General features: G+C 43.7%; 1 protein-coding gene and 1 long non-coding RNA gene across 6 annotated transcripts; one reads left to right on the top strand and one right to left on the bottom strand.

Moving 5' to 3' along the window:
- The first annotated feature begins 98 nt into the window (after positions 1–98).
- LOC147578663 (uncharacterized) lies at positions 99–25395 on the top strand. Of its 2 annotated transcripts, none has more exons than XR_015255536.1 (3): positions 99–484; positions 747–917; positions 25159–25395. It is a non-coding gene; the product is annotated as an uncharacterized LOC147578663 (long non-coding RNA). The 2 variants fall into 2 exon arrangements; XR_015255535.1 differs by having other exon boundaries at positions 25156–25395.
- Positions 3069–25533, bottom strand: TMEM169 (transmembrane protein 169). Of its 4 annotated transcripts, none has more exons than XM_086719579.1 (4): positions 25425–25533; positions 22625–22681; positions 8190–8554; positions 3069–5847 (listed from the first exon to the last, which is right to left on the bottom strand). In XM_086719579.1, exons 3-4 carry the CDS (start codon positions 8458–8460, stop codon positions 5225–5227), a joined length of 894 nt encoding a protein of 297 aa, XP_086575705.1. In that variant the 5' UTR covers positions 8461–8554; positions 22625–22681; positions 25425–25533; the 3' UTR covers positions 3069–5224. The 4 variants fall into 4 exon arrangements, with proteins under 4 accessions (XP_086575705.1, XP_086575706.1, XP_025768371.1 ...); XM_086719580.1 differs by having other exon boundaries at positions 25429–25524; XM_025912586.2 differs by lacking the exon at positions 22625–22681 and having other exon boundaries at positions 25425–25527.
- Between the last annotated feature and the right edge of the window lie 19 nt (positions 25534–25552).

Below are 25552 nucleotides of genomic sequence, written 5' to 3'. Positions count from 1 at the left end.
GTGCGCTGACGCTCAGAGCATGCGCAGATACTTTGCGTCCTGCCTTGGTGAGGCGCTTGGGGACCTGGAGCTGCTCAGGTCTTTAGAATTAGGTAAAGATGAATCGCTGCTCTCAAAGATTCGCTTCCCTTTGCCGTTATTGAGAGTAATCCCTGCAGCAGTTAGTGTCAGAGTTCTGGAGTTCGAGTTCTTTGGGTAGGAGTATGAATCCAGAAAATCACCTAGCTTCTCTAAAAAGCCTGTTGTGGGCGTTTTTGGTTTTGTTTTTGTTTTGTTTTGTTTTTCAAAAAGGGGCTAATGAAAGAGTAAACAGATGAGATGACTTTGGAACCAACTACTGAAGGAAGATTTCCAGGCAATCAGGAGTGGGATTGATTCCTTTCTTTGCAGAGGAAATGGGACGTGCACAGGCCAGGAAGCAGGACATAGCACTCGCTAAGGATTTCCCAATAGTCTGAAGTGTTGCCGGCTTGGAAGGGAGGAGGTGAGGCTTAATTCCAAAAGCAAATCTAGGGAGGTGTTCTAGATCTGGGGGCTGTCAGTCACAGTGCCTGACATGCTCACTGCCCCTTTCAAAAGAAAGTGCCCAGCTTGCTTTAGCCTTGCACAGAAACAGCGATCTTCTATACCGAATGACCAACTAGCTGAGAGGTGATTGCACGAAGGGTCCGGCAATCTGCACAGTAGCTGCAAACTTATGTCCAAACCGGGGAATCAAATCCAACCAGATTCTCTCCCTCTTGCAGATGGGCCTGGGATAAGCAGAAACTGAAGCTGAAAAGATAAGGATACCATGAGGAAGGAGGGGCCTGGAGGGAGACAGTGTTATCCACTGGTGCCAGTGGAGTCAGACATTTTCAGAGCATGCTCATAGAACTGGGGAGGCTCTTCATGATGAGAACAAAGGCAAAAAAGATGTAAGTAAAATTAAATTTCCTTACAAGTTGAAGGCCATTAACAAATACTTGAGACAGGCAGAGGATGACATTCCTCAAGGAACTCACAACTGCCTTAATGTCAATGCTGTGATAGAGGCAAAAAGCAACTGTAGCTTGACAATAGCCAGACCTCTAAGATCCTGTAAGTCATCTTTAATATATGAAAATCCATTTTAGAATCTTCCTTTGTCTTCACCCACCTACCCCCCAACTTAAAAGTATATAACCAATTGCTCCTCACCATCCCAAGCTTTTTCTGCCCACACGTCTGGTCCTTGTGTTTTAATAAAAACGTTTTTTAATGAAAACAATAAAAACATTTTTTAATTAAAAAAATGTTGATCATGTGTTCACAGCCCATGTCACATCACTTCAAGCTTTTGGTTCAAACCCAAGGGGTTCTTTTAAAACTCAAATATTTAAAAATTTTTTTCTATGTAACAAGTAGATAGAATTACTGGAAATTCACTATGGTGAAGGAAATTTGTAACCTTCATGTTGATGAGAGAAAAACTCTCGAAAGGCCTGATAGACAAAGAAAGCCATTCTAGGTTTCTTACTAAGTCAGCATGACTGTACGTAACCTGATTTATGGGCTGCCACATGTACATCATACATCTGCTTTGTGGATGACGGAACCCATCTTGTCCTTATCGATCAATACTCGTACTCCCTGCATCCCTTTGCGTTTAAGCTGGTGATTCGTGCCTTACAGTACATAACCCTGTAAAAACTTCATTCTCCAAAGAGCATGAATCTCTGTAAAAACTTCATTCTCCAAAGAGCATGAATCTCTGTAAAAACTTCATTCTCCAAAGAGCATGTCATCACTTGGGCTTGAATAAAAGTCTCTTACTTTTAGAGATTCTAAAAGGTTTGTTCATTTTGTGTCAACAATGTCTGTGCTTTTGTCTTGCGTGTCGTTTCTAGTTCTTCTCTTTTCTCTTCCTCTTCCTCCCTCTTCCCCACTCTCTCACACCCACACATTCTCCAGTACAGGTTCCTTTCCTGGGAGGAATAAGAGATTCTAGTACTTCTGCTTGTTTGCATCTTAAAAGGGGGGGGGGGAGGGGGAATTATGTCATCCACGAAGCTGTTGCAACGGATGGCCATCAAGGGCACAAGGAAACTTTTAGGTCATCTAAACTTTTTAAAAGTTAGCATCTTGTTATATTGAAAATCCTGGAGGGGTGCCTGGGTGGCTCAGTCAGTTAAGCATGAAACTCTTGGTTTCGGCTCAGGTCATGATCTCATGGTTTGTTGAGTCTGAGCCCTGCCTCAGGCTCTATGCTAACAGCACAGAGCCTATGTGGGATTCTTTCTCTCCCTCACTTTCTGCCCCTCCACTACTCATTCTCTCTCTCTCTCTCTCAAAATGAATAAATAAATTTAAAAAAATGAAAATCCTGCAGAATAAGGGTTTTATGCCCCCTTGGACTTGAACTGACATGAAAGTGTTGCTTAATGTCAATAGACAAGATGGTTTAGAAATAGCAATATCATCATGCTGGATTAATTATAGTTTACACAGCTCAGTGTATTATGGCTGCAAAGCAGTTGGAAAGCATAGTCTTCCTTCCTGATATTCACCATGAAGATTGAATAACTATGAGCTAACAGAATGTTCCTGTATGGTATTTATTCTCTAGGTATTTGCTGACAGCAAAGATGAGATCGCTTTAGATCTGTTTAAGTTTTCCTGCCTCTAGTCTAGGCTTTTACAAACCTTGTTAGAGCCCTTTTTGAATGATTTCAGTTTATAAGCCCATTTCTTTCACTAGGTTGTGAGCCTAACTAGGATGAAGGCCATGTCCTCTTCATCTAAGAATCCCTTGAACCTCACCTTCACCCCATCCTCCTCCATGCCACCATGGCCACTATACCCTAGTCCTAATCATGATTATGTTTGGCCTTGGCCATTGGTTTCCCTCATCCCAGAAAAATGTGACAAGTGTGGTTGCAACTTCCTAATGGAGGCTTAGGTAAATCCCCTTAAATTAGTGGAAAGATTCAAGATATAAGGATCCATATGAAGATGGTTATACATATATAGGACAGCTACCACACTCATCCGTTTTCTGCAGGCTGAAGCACTCAAAGCCATTTTAGAGACATTCAAAGGCTATGTGAACAAATGTTAATTAGATTTTATTTTTATTTTCTTTGTCTTCATTTCAATTTTTTACATTTCTGCAAAAGCACTGGAGAGCACCAAGTTTATTTTCAAAAATGCTGGACAAAGTTTTGTTTCGTTTCGTGTGAAGCTAAGTTTTTGTCGTTGTTTTCAAAAGGGGTTCTTCTGAAGGTGGCATTCGCCATACATTAGGCAAATGTCCCGGGCCTTCCATGAGAGGGCACTACTGACTCATCTGGTTTGATTCACGGCAGGTCTTTCCACAGTTTCTTCCTGAGACATGAACAAGAAATGGGCACCAGCTGTTCTTGTGAGGATCCAAACCTCCAAAATCTGCTTGACCTCTTGGGATTCAATTCTTTGAAATTAGAAAGACACCCTCAAGAATAAATTTAAAAAGGAAAAAAAAAAGTTTGGGGCACCCGGGTGGCTCAGTTGGTTGAGCGTCCCAACTCTTGATTTTGGCTCAGGTCATTATCTCAAGGTTCGTGGGTCCAAGCCCCCAGTGCTTGGGCTCTGTGCTGACAATGCAGAGCCTGCTTGGGATTCTCTCTCTCTCCCTCTGGCTCTGCCCCTCCCATGCACTCCCTCTCTCTCTCCCTCTCTCTCCCTCTCTCTCCCTCTCTCTCTCTCTCTCTCTCTCAAAATAAATAAATAACCTTAAAAAAAGGAAAAAAGGTTCAGATTCTATCAAACTGCATTCATCTGGCTTACACCCCCTAGTGGCCAGGAAGACACAAGCTTCACAGTGGAAAGCCACTGTTCCTTAAACTCCAGAAAGGTCTGAGTGAGTGAGGCTGTAAGTGAGGTCTTGCCAAAAGACAGAAAGCTAACTCTGTCTTCTACATGCTTAGGGCTACTGATCCCTGTTGGGGGAAGTTTTCAATCCCTCCCTACACAATCGTTAATATGTAGATTAGATTAAATATCACTGCCCAGTCCTGCCTTCACTACCAGGAAAAAAGTTATGCTACCAATTGCATTCAACTGTTCACTCTTCCTTCCTAAAAACCCTGAAACCACATGACATTACAGACTAATTGCAAAGTACATGAGCTGCTAATATCTATTTATAGCATATACATAGTATATATAGCTAGTATCTATGTATAAATTCTCTGTGTAACATTCAGGCCTAAATAAATAAATAAATAAATAAATAAATAAATAAATAAAACTATATTAGCACGTTGGGATCTGGATATATTTAAGTAATTACTGTGAGGCAGAGATTCTTTCATGCCTGCCAAAATAGCCATGTTTCTTTTTTTGCTTAAATTAGCAGAACCCAAAAATTTAGCCTAGAATATAGCTGCCCAACCAAAAGACATTTCCCAGTCTCTTGCGCTTGTGAGGTCATGTGACTAAGGTCTGGCCAATAAGATCCAAGAACTGTTGAGTGACACTTCTGGGAAGTCTCCTTAAACAGGGAAGATAGGCACTTTGCCCTTTCCTCTGCCCTGCCAGAAAGGTGGGTGTGATGGCCGGAGCTGGAGTCAGCACAGAGGTGTTGAAGACAAGGACAAAGAGGGCTACCTCCTACTAATGGTAGGGGAATAAAGCCTGGGATTTGGATGACTTCATCAGGTCCCCTGATGGTCTGCCTCCAGACTTCTGCACAAGAAATAAAGAACCTTCCATCTTATTTGAACTACGGATATTTTAGGGTTTTAATCATATGCCACTAAATCAAAATCTAAGTGATACACACAGATCTTTACTACACTATCCCTGCTACACTGTGGTAGCCCTGCTTCCTGTTTCTCTCCATCCTACTTCTTTTTGGTGAACTTGGTCTCCCTGGCGCCTCCCTTTTCACCCTGTCACCTTTAGTCACATACTCCCCTGGGTTCCAGGCACCAGTATCTTCAAGCTCCTGAACTTACACACAACTAAGCTTCCTGTCCCAGATAAATGGTCATTTTAGAGCAAGGAATGAGAAGAATTCACCCATGGCTGGATTGCTTTGGCATAAATTGCTTTTCTGTTCCCTGCTCTCCTGGAACCATCAAGATGGTAGGACAGAAGAGTGTGGGCTAGAATTTTCCAGAACTGAGAGGGGTAGGGGGCTAATGTAAAGAACAAATCTTCTGGAATTGGAAGATGATATATAGGCTATTGGGACCACAGAAGGAAATAAGTTCTTGGAAGTTTAGACAGTGGAAGTTTCTACTTCCTGGGTGGAGTCCTTGTTGGAGAGAGTGCCTGAGATATTGTCAGATTCAAGCAACTCTACGATGCTGTAGGGAGAACAGTCCTCCAGGCCCAGCTTGCTGCAGAGCCAGCCACAGAAGCCTTTCTCCATGTCCCGGGCAGCTTGCCACCATGCTCCCCAGGACCATGAGAGCTGGACCACAGCAGCATAGAGGCCCAGGGAAGAGGCCATGGCCATGATGAGCACTGGATAGAAGAGAATGAGGCAGGGGCAACATGAGATCTTGTGCCAGAAGGTCCTCTCCTCGTTGTACACGAGGAAGATGTTGTACCAGGTGATCGTGCCATAGTAGAACGAGACAACAAAAGAGAGGATAAAGACTACAGGCAGGCAGACCAGCGTCCAAAGGACCACGTGGGGCCCACGGTCAACTCCCATTTGGCAGGCCTTTCTGTCTTCAGGTGTTACTTCTCTTGATGACCCTTTTGGCTTCGTCAATTCTTGCAGCTCCTTCTCCGTCAATGTGACGTGGATGTCCACCATCTGGCCCTTTTTCTTCCCTCGAGTAATGGTCCCGGTTAGTGTGACATAGCGGCTGTCCAAAGGCATGTTCCACATACCTGCATGGCATTAAGGAGGTGAAGCCAAGGTCAGAAGAGTGGGCATTTCATCACAGTGTCATCCCCTGAGCTGGGGGCTGGGTACAAGAGTTCCTGTTTTCATAGCACCTGGCACAGTCCTAGAGTCAGTGATTCAGTGATGGACTGAGTGGACCTCCCTCAGGAAGGTGACCGCTGGTCTTATTACTCCCCCAGTCAACTCTCCCTCCACACGGGTGGGCCCTGAGAAAACGGCGAAGCAGGAGAGTGTTGTCTCCCCACTTCTCTGGGCCTCAATCTTGGCACAGTCTCTGTGATGTGAAGAGGTGTGAGGGACTTTGCCACAGACACTGCTTTAGAATGATCTTATTTCTAGTGTATAAGTGCTGTGAAAATACTGCTTGGGAGCGTCTACTAGCATGTGTGAAGATGGCACCGTGTGTGTATAGACTGATGGGCACCCTGCTTCCCTTCCCTTCTCAGCCCTGTCTCTGTGCTTCCATGAGAAAAGGCTTCCTCACATGCCTGGGGTCATCTCAGCCCTCATACCCAAGCTCTGTACACACACACACACACACACCACACATACACCACCCATATCACAAATGCCCCCCCTCCACATGCACACACCCACATACCACCACCACCATTAAACGGCCATCCTTCGGCCATCCATCCTGGAGTGAGGCTGGAGATACTGATACAGGGAAGTCTGTGGTCCTTCATATGTGAAAGTAGTCTCTGAGTGGAGGTGGGGGAGAGTATGGGCAGGACTTCTCGCTCCCTGACTGCAAGAGGGACCTAATGGACCCGCCTAAAGAGCAGGTCCTGGGAGAATGGCCGGGGCTCTGACTATTGAGATAGAAGAGTTGTACTGCTCCCCCAGAACCTAAGGATTTCACAATCTCCCGCATCTCAGTAAATGACACCACCACCTACTTCTCTGTGGAATCATTGCTGATTCTTCCCCGTCTCTCGCTACCTGCCTCTGATCCGTTAACAAGTTCCACATTGCCTCTCTTCCCTAGCTGTCTCTCCCGCTATCACCTGTCCTGGCCTCTATGTTAGTGCCGTCGTGGCTGCAGTGATACGACAGTCTCTCATCAGCTTCCACTCTTACCCTTTATAATCCACTCTTTATAGAGAAGCCAGAGTGGTTGTTTAGAAATATAAATGGGATGGTGTCTCTCCTTTGCTTAAAAGCCCTCCACTGACTTCCCCTTACACTTTTAACCAACCCCCAACTCTTTACTATGATTGCAAGGCCCGGCATAATCCTCTTAAACACCTCTGCCCATCCTCCCACAGTTCCCTATACTCCCTACACAGAAATAGCTCCATTCTCTGAATAGGCCAGTGGTGCTCCCATCGTAGGGTCTTTGCCCCTGCTGCTCCCCCTCCTCTACAAGCTCTGCCCAAGACCATTTCATAGCTAGCTCCTTAATATCAGCTCAAATGTCACTTCTCAGAGGCCCTTGCACAGCCATGCAATCTCTCCCCCCATGCCCTCCACCATCGCCATGGTTGATTGTCTTTGCAACTCCTATCACTCTCTGAAATTACCTTTTATTTACTGACTTGTTCACTGTCTGTCTTCTCTTGACTAGGAGGTAAACTGCGTGAGAGCAGGGACATTGCTTGCCTTGTCCACTGTGGGCCTATGTCTTAGAGATTAGAGCATCTACACAAATAGATATACCTCATCTGTCTACTGCTGCATGGTGATGCTTAATCCAGACAGTCCACGGCTGCATTAGCAGCAACAGACATTCTTATACATGCATCCTTATGCCTATGGGCGTAAGTTTCATGGGGTAGATACTAAGAATTTCTAGACGATAAGATATGCATATTTGGAATTTAATAAATACTGATCAACTTCCCTACAAAGTGGGTAAAGCAGATTCCATTTCTCCTTGAGGTATATGAGAGTATATCCATTTTCTCAGATTGATGTTATCATATTTTACCCAACTTTTGGCCAACTTATGTGTAAAGGGATATCATAACTTCTTGCTGTTATAATTTGCATTTTCCCGATTCTTGTAAAAGTCAACTATCAGCTTCTTTATCTTACGTGTATTAAATAATTAGCATAATCTCCTTGTGTTACTAATTTCTGTGTATAAGTCAGTCTCTTCTATTACACTAGGAGTTCAGAAAGGACAGAGGTCTCCATATCACTGAGAAGAGAACATAGTAAATGCTTAATAAATACTGTCCCTTTGTTGAATGAAGACTGCAACATTGTGAGAAGAACTGTATCAACAAGAAGAAGTAGGGCATTGAGGGAATCCCTGTCTATCTTCTGGAGAATCCTCATTCCTTCCTGTGGCTTTAAGTAAGTGGCCCCAGAGACTTACCATCATCTGCAGGATAGTCTAGGAAATCATCCCCCTCCTCTTCTTTAGGTCGGTATCCACCTTCAGATTCCCCAGGCTCCTCATCCAGTTTCTCATTTTCTGACCGGTAGATGATGATAGATTCTGGGCGGGACTCTTTCCTCTTCTTTTTCCGGCGACCCATTGTGGATTCCCCATCCAGGGCGAGGGCAGCGGCCATGGCCTTCCTCAGAGAGCCCTGGTGGGGGCTTGGGAGCTGTCCCTGGACTTCTACTGGTGCCAGCTCTTCCATCCCAGTCCTCACGTCTCGCTATTCCTTGTGAAGAGTCTAACTTGCTTGAGCAAACTCACGACCCACACATCACAGAGCTTCTTCCTGGATGGGGCTATGCAAAGATGTTCCACCAATAAGTTCCACATAAAATAGGAAAGCAAAGCCATCAACAGGAAGCAAGTAGGGTGAGATGGAAAGGGGTCTGGGAAATGATTCTCAACTTGGCAGAAGCCTTCTCCTCCCTTTGCGTCTCATAACACTGTATTTTGGGAGTGCTGCGGAAATACTCTCACAAAATTGGATTCCTGTGAATAAAATTGTATGTGTGTTGCAATAATACGTTGTCATTTACACAACCTTGTAATGTCATGCAAAACTCCTCAGTTTAGCCAGATGCTGAGTAAAAGGAAGTTGGGTGAGGAAGCCCTATAGATAAATGGGAGTTAAAAACTATTGTCACTCCCACCAAACATGGCGATTTGGATGGCGGGGACCAGTACTTCAAGCTTCTGGCTGCCGAGACCTGCATTACAACTACACTCAAGTGGATGAAAGCAACTTTCAGTAAGCTCCCCAAAGATGGCACAACATCACCAACCATGTCTACCATGGTGTTATTCTATGAAGGGCACCCATCTCCTGGCTTCTTGTTGGCCCAAGATCCCAGAAAATTCCCGATATCTGTCCTATCACATTCTGGGAGACCAGTAGAGAGGATGTATACTTTTCCGCTTTTAACATTCTCTCTCCTCTTTCTGTCCTCCAGGTAAAGAGAGGTAGGGACAGAGGAAAGTCTGTATAACATCTTTTAAAGAAGACACTGATTGGCCTGTGTTTTGGGTACACTGAACCATTAAGAGGAGAGAAATGTTTTCAGTGCTGCTACTAAAGAGGGGGAAATTAGCAAATTCCCAGTTAGTCATATTGAGGCAGCTAGGTGCTCATATGCTTTTTAAAACAACAACAACAAACAAAAACAGAAACTCAAAAATATGTCATTATGAACAATTTCAAACATATGTAAATGGAGAACCTTTTTATTCTAGAAAGAGGCAAACCTGTACAAAAGTGAGAACAATTTTAATGAAATTTCATTGTCCCTTTCACCCAGTTTCAACAGTAATCAAAATGTTCATAGCCAATTTATTTAAAAGCAAATCTCAGACACCATTTTATCTAACTATTTCAGTATGTATCTCTTACATACAAGGACTCTTTTTTAAAAAAAAAGATGACCACAGGGGTGCCTGGGTGGCTCAGTCGGTTGAGTGTCTGACTCTTGATTTCAGCTCAGGTCATGATCCCAGGCTCATGGGATCAAGCTCCGAGTCAGGTTCTGCACTGAGCCTGGAGCCTGCTTAATGTTCTGTCTCTGCTTCTCCTGCGCTTGCATGCATGCATGCTTTCTCTCTCTCTTAAAAAAAAAAAAAAAAGCCACAATATCATCATCACACCTCATTTGTTAAAAAGAGCTTCTTTGTAGAGTTTATTTATTTTGAGAGAGAGAGCACACACAGGGGAAAGGGCAGAGAGACAGGAGAGAAAGAATCCCAAGCAGGCTCTGCACTGACAGCCCAGAGCTTCATCCCAGATTCATGAACCTGTGGGATCATGACCTGAGCCAAAATCAAGAGTTTAGATGCTTAACCAGCTGAGCCACCGAGGCACCCCATCACACCTCATTTTTTAAAAACGATTCTTGAGGCAGCTGGGTAGCTCAGTCGATTGAGCATCCAACTCTTGATTCCTGCTCAGGTCATGATCTCACAGTTAGTGGGACTGAGCCCTGCATTAGACTCTGTGCTGACAGCGTGGAGCCTGCTTAGGATTCTTTCTCCCTCTCTCACTGTCCTTCCCCCCACTCTAAATAAATAAATAAATAAATAAATAAATAAATAAATATTTAAAAAATAAAAACAATTCTTTAATGTCATCAAATATCGAGTCACTTAAAATTTCTCTGTTTAACAATTTAAAGTCTATTTTCTAGAATTGGGATCCAAATAAGGTCTATGCAATGCACACAGATCCTATAATTGTTTGTCTATAGCAATGCTGTCCATTAGAATTTCTGCATTGCACTAGAAATGATACTCATAAACTGGGGAATTCCTTTTTTTTTTTTTTTTAATTGAATTCTCACCAATTTAAAAATAGCCGCATGTGGCTACTGACTACTCTATTGGACAGTGCAGGTCTATATGCTCACCCTCCAATTTTTTCCTTTCCCATTTCCTTGTTAAAGAAGGCGGGTCATTTATCCTGCAGATTGCCATGACCTAGATTTTGCTAATCTCATTCCTGTAGGGTGTTCCTCTGAACCATGTATTTCCTCTAAATTGGTAGCTAGATAGGCTTGATCAGATTCATGTTAGAATGTTTCTGGCTGGTTGTTTTGGCCAGACAGTGTTATAGAGGGCATTTTGTACTACCATGTGAAGGCACCTAATGGCAATTTGGCCATTTCTTGTGAAATTGGTACCCATTGATGATCACTGTCTAGACCCATCAATTCATCAGGAGTTACAAAATAGTGGTATTCCATTTGTCTTATTTCTTCTTCCTTTACTAACCAGAATACTCATATGCACTTTCATTTTTTTAACGTTTATTTTTGAGAGAGAAAGAGGGAGACAGAGTGCGAACAGGGAGGGGCAGAGAGAGAGAGGAAGATACAGAATACAAGGCAGGCTCCAGGCTCTGAGCTGTTAGCCCAGAGCCTGATGTGGGGCTCGAATTCATGGACCACAAGATCATGACCTGAGCCAAAGCCAGAAGCTTAACCGGCTGAGCAATCCAGGTGCCCCCCAAAATTTTTAAGTTTATTTATTTATTTTTGAGAGAAAGAGCAGGGGAGGAGCAGAAAGAGGAGAGAGAATCCCAAGGAAGCTCTGAACCAACAGCACAGAGCCTAATGTGGGGCTTGAACTCACCAACAGTGAGATCATGACCTGAGCCTAAATCAAGAGTCAGATGTTTAACCAACTGAGCCACCCAGGTGCCCCCCTCACATGTACTTTTAACAAACCCAGTTTTAAACTGGGTAGAGGAGGCAAACAGCCTTGTTGTTATCCAATATTATTGGTAATTATACTGGGAAAATATCTGACTACAACAACAACTTCTATTAATATGAAAAATTTCTAAACTATTTACCAAATAAATACCTGTTTATACTTGGTAAAAACTATTTAGCAAATTCCCCGGTTCACAAACAACTCATTGAGAATTGTTAGATTCTACTCATAACCCTGCCACCCCAGGATCCTGGACACTGGCCACTCTCTATGACTCCAGGTTGACAGTTTTCTGTTATTTTTGTTCTCAATTTCCAAGTCTTCATTTTCTTTCAGTGGTCTCTGAGTTTTTCCTCTCTTTCAATCCCACATGCACACTCCTTGGTTTCTCTTTATGCTCAGTAACAAGGCTTCTCCTCTCATTTGTGTTAAATGGTCCTAATGTTTAGTGGGCTGGCTCTGCCAGGGGGGCAAAAATAACAGACCAAAAAATCTAACTAGGCTCTAAGCGCTACTCAAGTTGAAGCAAAGCTCCTGTATTAAAATTATGCATCTTTGATATTATCATGTGACAAGGCCGACTCTATATCACATTTCTTCAAATGCCAAAACACACATTTTTTTCCTCATCTTAATGTTTCTAAAATTTGGATGCATCTTAAGACCAATGGAACGACTTTTCCCCCTGAAAGGCTGAACTACCTTCCCAGCAAGTAGCTCTGGCTTACTGCCCTCTCGCCCAGGTCCTCCTTTGTCCTCCAGTTGTTAATTTTCTTCTCAGTCTCTCCACTGGATTGCAGGTACTTAGTCCTAATCACCTTGCAGGTATCTGGAACACATTGCCCAGGGACTGGGACAAAGAAGGTGCTAAGTGACAGAACTGAAGATGCCCACAGATGTAAGTGGAACGTTATGGGAAGTCCTCCTCACAGCCTGACGTTGCCTGGGGAAGGGGAGGCTGTTTAAACAGAAAGAGCTTCATTATCTTCACAATCTTACACATGCAAGTGGCCAGACTGAAAGACATCTTAGATTACACACCTAAGAACAGAGAGATCCAGGACACAAAGGCTTCCTGAAATAAACATATCTAGAAGACAAAGAACACAATGACTAGAATATTGACATTACCTTAAGGAGTATTTATGTTTGCCTTAATGGTATCAAGAAGCTCAAACAGTGCTCTCCTACCAAAGTAGCCCCAGTGCAGAAGAGAGTAGACATTCAGCCAGAAAGGACTGGAAGGTTAGGCTGTAGCTTTCCCTAAGGCCAGAGGTTTGTTATTAAAAATGTTTGTGGGGGCGCCTGGGTGGCTCAGTTGGTTAAGCGTCCCACTTCAGCCCAGGTCATGATCTCACGGTTCGTGAGTTCGAGCCCCACGTCGGGCTCTGTGCTGACAGTTCAGAGCCTGGAGCCTGCTTCAGATTCTGTGTCTCCCTCTCTCTCTGCCCCTCCCTAGCTCTCTCTCTCTCTCTCTCTCTCTCTCTGTCAGAAATAAACTTTGAAAAAAATAAATAAAAAATAAAAATGTCTGTGAATTTTGAATTCTACTTTCTAAGAGTCTGCATTTAATATAAAAATGTTTTCCCTGGTGCAAGTCCTCTAGTAAAACTGATGCTCGGTAAGTCATGCTGATGTGTGAAACAAAGGCAGAAGGAAATGGTAGATAAAATTAAATTTCCTTATAACCTGCAGCCCATAGACAAAGACTCAGTGCAAGCAGAATATAACATTTCTTTCAAGAACTCCTAACTGTCTTAATGTTAACGCTTTGCTAGAGGGAAACACAACCTTAGCCTGACAACAGCCAGGCCTCCAGAATCCTGTGTCTTCTTTTGGCACATGCCCTTGCCTTTGGAAGGCCCACACGTGTAACTTCCCTTGCCTTTATGTCCCCCAACTCCGAAGCGTATAGTCAGTCACTCCTCACAATCCTGGGGCAGCTCTTTCTGCCCGCGGGTCCCATCCTGGTGCTTTAATAAAACTACCTTTTTGCACCGAAGATGTCTCAAGAATTCTTTCTTGGTCATCAGCTTGGAACCCCAACACTTCAAACCCCATCAATACCAAGGTAATTCTAGGATGTGGGTGACCTCTGAGCACAACACTTTATATTTACCCTAACGTACAAATCTCAGAGCTTGAGAGTATAAAAATAAATAAAAGAAACTTCATTTAAAATGGAGTCCAGAAGCCCTGACGGGAGAACTGTCACGCAGGTATCACTCAACCTGTGCAACCTGTGCAAACAGCAGAGAGAAAATTAAGAATTATCTGGACAATTATCTTTTTTTTTTTTTTTAATGTTCATTTATTTTGGAGAGACAGACACAGAATCCGAAGCAGGTTCCAGGCTCTGAACTGTCAGCACGGAGCCCAATGTGGGGCTCGAACCCACAAACTGGGAGATCATGACCTGAGCTGAAGTCAGCCACTTAACCAACTGAACCACCCAGGCGCCCTAGCTGGACAATTATCTTAAGGCCATTTTTCACTTGGAATTTTATCTCCTGCTTTTATGAAAAGGAAGGCGGACCTTTTTCTGTCCCAGCAACAATTCACTAACCACTGCTTGCAGCCAATGAGAAACTGCCACAGCCTTGAACTCTTGTTCTTCAATGAACTTGTTCAAAACAACCCTCCCCAATTTCCTCCTAAAACCTAGTAAAAGCGGACCTTCCCTTTGTCTCTTGGTACTTGTCTATGGTTCATCATAGCTTGCTTGTCCTGAGTTGCAATTCCTTTGCCATTCCTGCATAAACTCATTCTGCTGGTAAAATAACTAGATATTCTTTTTTTAAGGTGGACAGGAGGCTAGTATAATCCAGTGTTTTCCAACTTAGAGCTTCTATTTTCCTCTGTAGTTTCCCAGGCAGCCTGCGAAGGGCCTTCCCTGACCCTTCTACACAGTGGGGGTTTTTAAACTAGGGGTGGAGCCCTCAAGCACATCTCAGGCTGAGGAAAGGTATCTTCTAAGGACCAAAGCTTCCCCAGAGTGGGAAGAAGGTGCTTCACCATTTTGGTTCACTTCTATACCCCTTTCCTCTTCTTTTAAGATGTACTAACATGTTTAGAGGGAGATAGGAATTCCAAAGACTAGAGGACAGAAGGCCAACTTGCAAACCCCATTTTTCTTGTTCAACTTGTTCTCTCTCATTGTTGACAGGGTGGCACCTAGGGGGATGTGGTAGGGCAAAATAAATGCATGCTTGGAGCTTGAGAGTACTAAATGGTTCCACCAACTTAGGAAAAGATGACTCTGTAGCTGTGGTAAAAAGTAGCCATCAGAACGAGTTGTAAAGCTGTTCAATTGATCAACAACAACTTCCCTCAGTAGTGATGCTTTTGGAAACCAGCCCGTTAGAGTCAGTATCTCATTTCTAAAAGTCAGTGAGGTTAGTGAATTTGCCCCTGACTGGCCGACTGGGGCTTTCACTGATGGGTGGGCTATGCTTTTTGGGAATATCCAAAAGCATATTCACATAGGCAGTTGTTGATCAAACAGGTTTAAAACTACTTCTGGTGATTACTTGTTATCAAGGTTTTTCCTAAATTTGTGGGAACTTTTTAATTCTATTTGCTTGCTGATCTCATTTGATCAGATGTGTCTCAGAGCAAAGTATACTAGTTATCGATTGTCATGTAACAAATTACCCCAAATTTAGAGATTTAAAAAAACAACCGTGTTATATCCTACACAGTTCTGTGTGTCGGGAATCTGGGAGTGTCTCAGCTGAGTGGTGGGTAGGCTTCTTAGTCTGCTTTCTACCTAAAGAATTTGGGGATCCAAAGGCCTTTTTTTCTTTTGGACAGTTTCTGAACCCTTTAGTATTCTGTCAATTTAATTCTCTTAATAACTTTGTGGCTCTCCCGTGAATAGCTTTTGTGGGTCAGAAATGTGAGAGTGCCTTAGATGGATGGTTCTGTCTCAAGGTCTCTGAAGATGGCAGGGCAGCAGTCATCTGAAGGCTTGGATGGGATTAGAGGATCTGCTTCCAAGATGGCACACTCACATGGTGCTGACTCAGTTCCTGGGCCTCTCCATGGGCTGTATGAGTCTCCTCACAACAGTGTCTCGTTTCCCCCAGAGTGAGTGATCTGGGAGCAGATTTTCTTCTTGACTACTTTAACTGTACTTTTTTTTTTTTAAGTTTATTTATTTTTTCAGCCATCTCTGTACCCAATATGGGGCTCAAACTCACAACCCCAAGACCAAGAGTCACATGCTTTTCTGACTGAGCCAATCAGGCGCCCCTCAACTGTACTCTTGATCCTACCTCTTCCACATCCTTGAGTTTCTCCCTCTCTAATACTTCCAACTTCTCCCCTTCACTGGTTCCGTTTTAATTTTTTTTTTTCCAACGTTTATTTATTTTTGGGACAGAGAGAGACAGAGCATGAACGGGCGAGGGGCAGAGAGAGAGGGAGACACAGAATCGGAAACAGGCTCCAGGCTCCGAGCCATCAGCCCAGAGCCCGACGCGGGGCTCGAACTCACGGACCGCGAGATCGTGACCTGGCTGAAGTCGGACGCTTAACCGACTGCGCCACCCAGGCGCCCCTCTCCCTTTCACAACTAAGCTTCTTCACCAAATAATCTATAGTCACTCGTTACCAGTTTTCCTCCCAATGTCCTGTTCCCTTTACCATCTTTTTCTCCCTACTCCCAAACTCCTTTCCAACACACACACACACACACACACACACACACAGGTAAGTCATTTGGAGAGATAAGGAACAGGCCAGGAAATGAGCATTTACCAAGCCTTATGTGCCAGGCTGTAAGGTAAGTTTTTTACACGTTACCTCATTTCCACATCTCAACAAGCTCACCATTATATAAAGAAGTGTGATAACTTGAATATAAGCCTTTGCATAACTTCAAAGCCCAGAATTTCCCAACCAAGATTTAGAAGTCAAGTGTTAGCGGTGGTTGCAGTAGACAGCTGATGAGTTTGTATTTCTGTTTTCTTGGTTTGATTTGTGTTTGTTTTTTCACTTTTTGCTATCTCAACCTCATTCCTCTTGCCTTTGGTGATAGAGCCACTCTTTTCTAGGTGGAATACAGCCTTGAAAGTCACCAGTGTGACCGCAGTGATCATTTTACCATCTGATTCTCCTTATTTACAAGTCATTCTTGAACCTTCCCTTACCTCCTTTGACTTTCTTTCTTTCCTTTTTTTAATGTTTATTTATTTTTGAGAGAGAGAGAGTGAGCACAAGTGGGAGACAGGCAGAGAGAGAGAGAGAGCTAGAGGATCTGAAGCAGGCTCTGAGCTCACAACTTTAACTCATGAATCATGACCTGAGCCGAAATCAAGAGTCAGCTGCTTAACCAACCGAGGCGCCCCCTTCCTTTGACTTTCTCCCGTCATTCTCTTGCTACTTCTCATGCCCTCAGTCTGCCTCTACTCCCTTGTCTCCTCAACTGTAATAGCCAGTGCTTTTGAGACTCAATTCTCAACTGACTGCCCTCTATTCTCAACAGCACATTTTCTTCTTCCTGTTGAAATATGCAGCCTTCCTGACTATCGATACCTCTATGCCAAGAATGCCCAAATATAGAATTAATTATATAGAATTAATATATCATCTAGATATTCTCCACTTAAATATCTTGCCATGTCTGGCTGAGCATGTTCAAACCAAACTCATCATTTTTATTTCTAGCAGACTTAACCTCTTAGATTACCAAGAGGACAGGAAAACAGAGAAGGGAAAGGAGAAAGGGATGAAGAAGGAAACCCTACAACATTTACGCTGTTCCTATTCATAAAAGATAACATTTACTGACTGTATAATTTGTTAGGTTCTGTGTTAATTGCTTACATATGCATTTTCCTATTTAATTATATTTTAATATTTTTTGGACAATACTATGTGCCAGATATTATACAATTGTCTCAGGCACAACAATCTTATAAAACAAATACTGTTTTACAAATGAGGACATTTGGACTTAAAATCAGTAAAAACCAGAACTCCTTGGTGTAATCATATTGTTTAATTGTTACAGCAAACCAATCAAGTAGGTACTATTTTTTTTTAATAGGTATTATTATTATCCCCATTTAGAGGAGTAATTTGCTCAAGGTGACATGGTGATGAGGCTGGGACTTGAACCCAGGTTTGCTAGTTTCAAAGCCCATGTTCTATTCATTGGGCCATGCTGCCTGCCAACATTTACCCAAGATTCTATACTTAAACCCCTAGAGTTGTCTTTGATGAGTCCGTTTCGCATCTTAGGGATATATTCCCATGTCTCTAATAGTAATCCGTCTCTAAGTCCTGCCAATCATTCCCAGGAAATCTCTTTGTTCATCTCTCCCTTTGAATCTCTACTCCCCCACCCCATCCCACGCTGGAGCACACTCTCCTACTACTTCCTCCAAGCTGGTTTCTCAGCCTCTCATTCCAGAATTCTTCATCAACCATTTTAAATGGTGATTAACAGAACAAAACATCACTTTTATGTTGTCCAGTAATCATCACTATCTTGCCATTCTGGACTAAAATATATCTAAAGGGTCTGCTTGGTGTTTGAGGTTCTCCAATTCATGCCCCACCTTTGGATTCAGTAGCAATTTTTCCCCTTCCCCACAGCATGACTAGTTGACATATCTACTTATGTTGCTTTTAACACCATCTTCACTTTCCTCCACCCCTTTCAAGCCTGGGGCAAGACAGACTCAATCACTGGTGTCCCCTTCTGTGACTACCCCAGCACACCCATCTCTCCCCACCCCAGTCCTGTTGTTGCAGACCAGTGGGGACAATGGACTAAGTGTTCAAGGGTCAAATGCCTAGGATGGATTGATACTTCCCTAATGTTAGTTTCTAATCCCTTTCTTTTGCCTTCTCCTACTCTGTATTTCAGGAGCCTCTGCTATTGGTACTATGCTCTCTCAGTGCTTAATTATGCAGCATTTCATATCATCTTGTATTGAGTATGAATGACCTCATTAGTTTTCATTCATCTTCCCAGGGAGATTATAAAATTTTAGAAATCAGGAACTGTCTTACGCTTCTTCACCTCCCGTGGTAAGACCCTGTGACTGGACACATAGTAGACACTATGTCCTTTTGATCTGATAGGACAGAGCAGAAAGGAAAATGCCTATTCAGAAATAGGATATAACTGTTAAGAAAGGAAGGTTTAGTTATCTTCCCCATTTTTGTCCACTTTATTATGTGGTTAATATCATTTTTATTCCATTAATATTTGATCTGAGAAGCAGGTTCTGAACATTTCTCCTTCCTTCTAGATTCCATAAAAGAGAGAGTGAAACACATTTCCCCTGTTTCCAAGGCTTCATAATCAATAGAATTCAGAGGAGAGATAGGCCTTTGCTCTTTGCTCTGGAAGGCAGGCCTTGCATATTCTCCACTTACGGCACAGTCCAATGATTAACAAATATAGTACAGCAGGATATTAACCTCAATCAACCACTAACTCTGGATTCTCAGTCATCCCAAGGGAAAACTAGGTTTTAAAGAGCATGCTTAGACTCGTATGCATAAAATAACTGGTTTTAAGTCACTCTTGATGGGAATTCTCCAGAGCATTCTTAAATTCATCCATCACTTTTTCCCATCTCTATTGCTACCATTCTTGTCTAAGGGGCCATCCTTTCTCATCTGTGGTTCTAAAAAATGCTTCTTGTCTTCTGGCTCCTACTCCTGCTGTTTTCCAATCAATTGTCCACTCAGCAGTAAGAAATATCTTTTGAAAACAAATAAAATCATGCTGTTTTTTGCTTAAAACCTCCAGTGATTTCTCATTGGTAGAAAATAAAATCCAAACTTTTTCTGGTGGCCTAAGGACTTGTGTGATGTGGCCCCTCCCCACCCTGCCATCCTATGCAATATACCACCTCCTTCATACATACCTCCTATACTACAATCACTTTGGCTGCCTATGTATTCCTCAGGAGCACCTGAGGCCTTAAGTACTGTGTGCCTCGCCTGGTATCTGCTCCAATCTCGTCCTGTCACATGGCCACCATCATTCTATCTCCCAAGTCTCAGTTCACTTGTCACCTCCTCCAAAGCTTTCCCAACACCAAACCTTCAACTAGGCTCCCATCCTGCTATTCATTATTCTTTCTCACAACAGCCTATTTCATGTACAAGACTTATCAACATCTGTAACTTTTACTTGTTATTTTACTTGTTCATTGTTTATCTCCTCTACTGGACTATAGGGTCTAGGAAATGGTATTGTATAAGTAGGCCATCGAAAGGTGTTCAATAAAAAAATTTTAAGTGACTGGATTAAGGATTTCGGTTGGGAGGGGCAGTCTAAAGCGGTAGCAATTAAAGATTAGCCTGATTTTGTCAAAAACTGAGGCTGAAGAAAAGTTTAATAAAGAGACATTAAACAGTTCCTCTGTGCTTAATAAGCCCCGTTATGGTACAGTTGATAAGTGGTTCTCCTGTATCCACTTTCTCCTCCAATAATGGAGGTTTCAGCTGGTCGCATTACTTCCCTCCTAAAGATAACATGTCCCAGCATCCCTTGAGGCTAGGTGTGGTCGTAGGACTAGTCTCTGGCCAAAAGATGTGATTAGATGTGATGTGTGCAGCTTCCCTGTGTGGCCCTCTCCTTCCTCTTTTCACCTTCTTGAGAGCTGGAATGTGAACTTGATGAGCCATTTTCAGCCATGCAGACAAAAGCAACCCCTTAAGGACGACAGTGGACTGAGATGGAAAGAATCAAAGTTGCTGGGACAGCCATAAACTCTCTTCCTCTGGGTTGTAATATGAGAGAAAAGTATTTTCCGTGTTTTAATCCAGGATTATTTTGGTCTCTTAAGGCAGCTATACAAAACTCCTACCTAATATACTAGGATTGTCCAAGAAGTTATTTTATGTCTTAATCTCTTTGCTGTGTTCTAATTTGTCGGCCCTGATGCATAGGCAGATCTGGATACACATTTCAAAGTTAGAGCATAAAATGACATCATACCTGGTAATGGCTGGTTTAAGCAGTTTTTATTTTCCCGGGTGGGCCAGAAATTCTAAAGCTTAGCTCAGTCCATTAGGTGTCCAACTCTTGATTTTGGTTCAGGTCATGATCTCATTCAGTTGTGAAATTGAACCCCACATCAGGCTCTGTGCTGGGCATGGAACCTGCTTATGATTCTCTCTCTCTCTCTCTCTCTCTCTCTCTCTCTCTCTCTCTCCCTCTCTCCCTCTCTCTCCCTCTGTCCCTACACCCCCCTCAAAAAAAAAAAAACAAAAAAAAAAAAAAAAAAACAACTCAGCCGTCGAGTACAAAGGATGTCACATTGATGTTGGCTCAGCCCCACCAAAAACCCACTAGAAGTCCATATACTATATGCTATTATGGACTGAATGTTTGTGGCCCTCCAAAACTCATGTGTTGAAATCTTAACCCCCAAAGTGACAGTATGAGGAGGTGGGGGTCTTTGGGGGGTGATTAGGTTATGAGTGTAGAGCCTTCACAAATGAGATTGGTGTCCTTATATAAGAGACCTCAGAGAACTCTCTTGCTCTTTCTACCCTGTGAAGACACAGCAACAAAATGGCCATCTAGGAATCAGGCTCTTACCAGACACTGGATCTGCCAGTACCTTGATCTTGGATTTTCCAGCATCCAGAATTATGAGAAAAATATATTTGTTATTTAAACCACCCAGTATATGGTATTTTTATTATAGCAGCTTGGACAGACTAAGACAGATAGTGTTCTCTGCTTTAGTAAGCTAGCCAACAGTGTCCCCAAAGCAGTTTTATTAAAAGAAAACCAACAGCTCTTAGGCATTCAGTAAAAGCCCAAAGACTCACAACACCACAAAATGAGCATCCCTATCGAGCTATAATGCCTTTGTAGGGCTAAGTCATCACAAAGGACTCTAGTTCTTGCTTCCTGCTGGCCAGCCCCCCTCCAATCACTCAGTCACTAATTGCCCCCAGCCCTGCTCAAAACACACATCTCCAGAGTGGTGTTCCACTGCTGGTTCAAGGACCTCTCACTAGTAGGCACAATTTCCTGGAGTCTGCTCACAGTTCTCTGCTCCCAGGTGGTCACGGGAGCAAACGTGATCCAGTGCCTTCTCCAAACCCATCCAGATACCCTGCAGAACTTGGGGATTTGGTGGGGGGAGAAACCAGGAAGCTTTGAAGCCTCTGCCCTTATGTGCAATTAATTGCAGGAAGGAAAGTAACTCACATGGATGAATTATGGCTGGAAAAAAGCTAGTAAGTGGCAATGACAACAAGGTTCAACATCTGGCTACAATAAGGAGTGGTGGGGGCCATGGTAAGCATAAGAGTTCAGGTCTTGTCTGAAACAGGAAGTTATCGTTTCCCTCTCTTCAACCCACCAAGCCCACTGTTCAACCAAGTGCTTTCACAGAGAAATGCAGGCCCGTTTGGTATGGGTTGTCTGGAATTTCGTGTGAAAGTTCCTGATTTTATTGTCATGATTAGTCCAAATTTAAATAAATCACCACACAAATAACCAAAACAGAACATAAATGGTCTGCTATTCTGCCACCTTTGGTTTATACAGTTTCCAAATCAGGGTGCCCTGTGCCATTGATTTAAGAACAATCAGGAGTTTTATTTGTTTGTTTTGTTTGGTTCGTTGGTTGGTTTTCTTTTATTCCCCACCCCCCAGGAGTTGTTTTATTGTACCTTTCCCATATGGACACATCTCCCTCTTCCAAGGAACCTGAACTGGGGCTGGAAGGGTAGAGCATGATCATTTTCAAGTTAATTTCTACTATTACTGCAGTGAACTGTGCCTTGCTCCAGCCTTACTGCTCTTTCAATTCTTCTCTGATTCCTGTAGCTGTCACCCAAAGGGTCACTTATCACCTGTCTGGAGTCTCCATACTCTGCCAGTAGCACTGTGATTTTACCACCGTGAGATGCAATAGGCCGGCTAGGAAAAAAAAATGTTAACTATTTTACCACTGAAAATTACCACTGGCCCCTGCCAAGAAGACAGCCACACCAATGTAAAGGTGGAAGGGAATTTAGCTCAGACTGATGACAAGTGATCGGAACAATGAGGCGACAGGACCTGCCAACCTCCCAACTTCTTGCCAGTTGCTGCAAACTGGCTGTGAGTTAGATTATACCCTGTTCCTTCATGGTCCTGGGAGCAGTATTTCTCTTGTCATTGCTCAACCTACCTGTCCTGAAAAGCCTTCACACTGTGGCTGGTTCATCATCCAGAGGCATCTGACTGTCTACAGAGGAAAGAGTTCCTGTTAGTGATGGTAGTGGGTTACTAGGAGCTTGCACATCTTACTGTGAAGAGCTGTAAAACTGGATTTTCACTGTCTAATCTTTTATTTGTTTATTGTCCTACCTCCCATGACACATATACCTCTTCTACCCTTCCATTCCCACTGCCGTCACACATATTTACTAGAATAAAAACTCTACAAAGGCAAGGGGCGCCTGTGGCTTAGTCTGTTGAGCATCCAACTCTCGGTTTCGGCTCAGGTCACAATCTCACAACTTGTGAGTTCAAGCCTCGCATCGAGCTCTGTGCTGACAGCTCAGAGCCTGCTTGGGATTCTCTGTCTCCCTCTCTCTCTGCCCCTCCCCCACTCGCACTCTCTCTTGGTCTCTCTCTCTCTCTCTCAAATGAATAAATAAATAAACAGTAAAAAAAAAAAAAGCTCTCCAAAGGCCAGGACACCTAACTGTACTGTCCCCCGTACCGTATGATTCACACCTAAACAGTACCCAGCATGTGGCAGATACTCAATAAATATTGGCAAAATACTGCTTAAGAAAAAGCTGGTTAAGAATCTTATTTAGGTGAGTTGGTTCAGGCCTGCTCTTTCTTCTAGGTGGGAAGTGACGAGATGCCTCACTGACATTCTTTTAGCACCGAGATTCTCTGAATGCTGAGTCTCACAGGCCTCAGTCAGTAGGAGCCAGCAGCTGCTTTGAGGCAGGAGAAAAGGAAGTTACCAGGCAGACGGGAGGGGTGGGGGGCAGGGGTGGAAAGATGCGTGAGCATCTCAGAAGATGAAGGGAGTCAGTAGTCAGTGCTAATAGGGTATGACAGAGGGGGAGTGTGAAAGGATCATGGCCCTGGAGATGCCTTTTTCCCTAGGACAAAGGGGGCAGTGATGCAGAGCACAGGGTAGCATTTGATTCAGCCAAAGGAATGTCAGTGGAGCCTGGCGTAGATGCCCACAGAGGAGATGGCTCACACAGGAGCCAGAATTAAAATCTGGAAACAAAGAGCCTCCAAGAGGCAGCTGTTTCTGTACTTCCAGGCCTTTGGGGGTTAATCAGACTTTCAAACCCTCAGTGAAGTGAGAGGCAGTGGCAAAGAGCACAGGCCCTTTCATTTTAACAGAGGATCTCTCAAAAGAGACCCCACATCTCTCGTAATCACTGATTCTCTTTGGACTGTAAAAATAGAGCTTTCTGACTGTTCAGACTGCAACTTCCTTGCACCCAAGGAATGGCTCCTTGTCATCCTCAAGAGGCAAAACTGGCTTAAAGCTAGTGCAGTCACCTTCTCACTGGAGGACTGCAGAATCCCTCAATTCCCCGCCCCCAGCCCAACTGCCGTGCAAAGGTGCAGCACAGCTAGGCACACACTGACCCACCTGGGCAGCCACAGCTCTGTGAATCCACAGGTCCAAACCATGTCTCAAACCACATTAAATTATATCTTTGATAAAATTATCTTTAAAAGAAATTTAAGGTGCTCTTTGCTCCCAAGAAAGAAAGCATGGAATTTTCTGGAATAGGAAAGCCCTCAGAATTGACTCACTGTTTCTCTTCCTGTTTAAGAAAAATACTTTGTCACTGGAATCAAATCACTATCTAGCAAATGGGAGGATAAAGAGATTTCTTCCCTTCTTTAATGAGTGTAGATTGGAAGCTGTCATCTGCAAAGACAGACGGGCAAGTATTTCTTAAAGGAGGTCAGAGAAGGGCAGGGGGATGAAGGGCCAGAGAGGAAGTGATATCTGATTCCACTTTCAACAAACCCCATTTCTAATTAGCTTTGTGAATAACCAGCTGATGGGTGGGCCCAACAAAAGAATGATGGCATTTGTTTGCTTTTACAACATCTCAATACCTTGCAGGGGAAAATACAGTACTCTGACTGCAGACTTAGAAATAGCATCTTGGCTGGATTGTGAAGACCACAGCACCACACACATCCCCCAGATTTGCCAAATTCTTAGGCCACGTCTCACTAGGCCAGTCCAGGTATAAGCTCACTCTGGTGGGTTGACAGCATGAAGCTAGACGATACGGAGGAGGATCTGAATAATAATAACTCACCGTTACTGGGTATCAAACCGCCGGTAAGAAATTTCCCCCATCCTCAGGATGCTCGCTTCCCTAAGGAATGAACTGGAGGATAGGATCTCACACACCTACAGATGCGTTCTTGCAGACAGCACGCAGACTCATCAATTTATGCCCGGCTGAAATGGATTAGATCTCAAACCTGGTAAATGTTGCCTCTTCTGTTCATTGCTGGGCGGGGAAAGGGAGACGAGTTGGAGGTGGGTTCTAGTTTATTTTTTAAAATCATTTAGTATCTTGGTTCTGTGGATTACTGCAACGGCACCCTTCACTCCCTCCCCCCACCCCCTCCTCGGGGTCTCTTCCAAAGGGTGAAAGGATCTGGAGGCCAGATTTCTTCCCCCGCGGCTAATCCTGCCTCTTTCCTTCCCAGCAGAGGTCCACAGCCACTGGAGCCAGAGCATCCATGGACGTCGGAGGCAGGCGGGCGCAGCAGGGCTCCCGAGCTGCAGCCTCTCTTTCCCCAGATGCCCTGGAGATTTATTTCATCTTAATTAACCACGAGAGGTATAGCACTGAGGATTGAATTTTTCGAGAGAGCACACGCCCGCTTTTTGTCTGCTTCCCTTCCTCCGGTCCCCACAATGGCATCGAAATAAAAAAAAAAGAAAGAAAGAAAAAGCAACGAACAAGCAGTCTCACCTACACGTGCCGGGGACAAAGTCTGGCGGAGGACCCAGACGGAGTCAGGAAGCCGCCTCCCGGGAGCAGCCATCCGCTGGGAGGCTGGGGACCGGCCTCGGCGTGCGGGCGGGGCCACGGGGCGGGGC

The sequence above is a fragment of the Puma concolor genome, chromosome C1, assembly GCF_028749965.1.
Source record: "Puma concolor isolate L17-30 chromosome C1, mPumCon1.1.hap2, whole genome shotgun sequence".
Lineage (NCBI taxonomy): Eukaryota > Metazoa > Chordata > Mammalia > Carnivora > Felidae > Puma > Puma concolor.
This window is presented reverse-complemented; position numbering and strand designations above follow the sequence as displayed.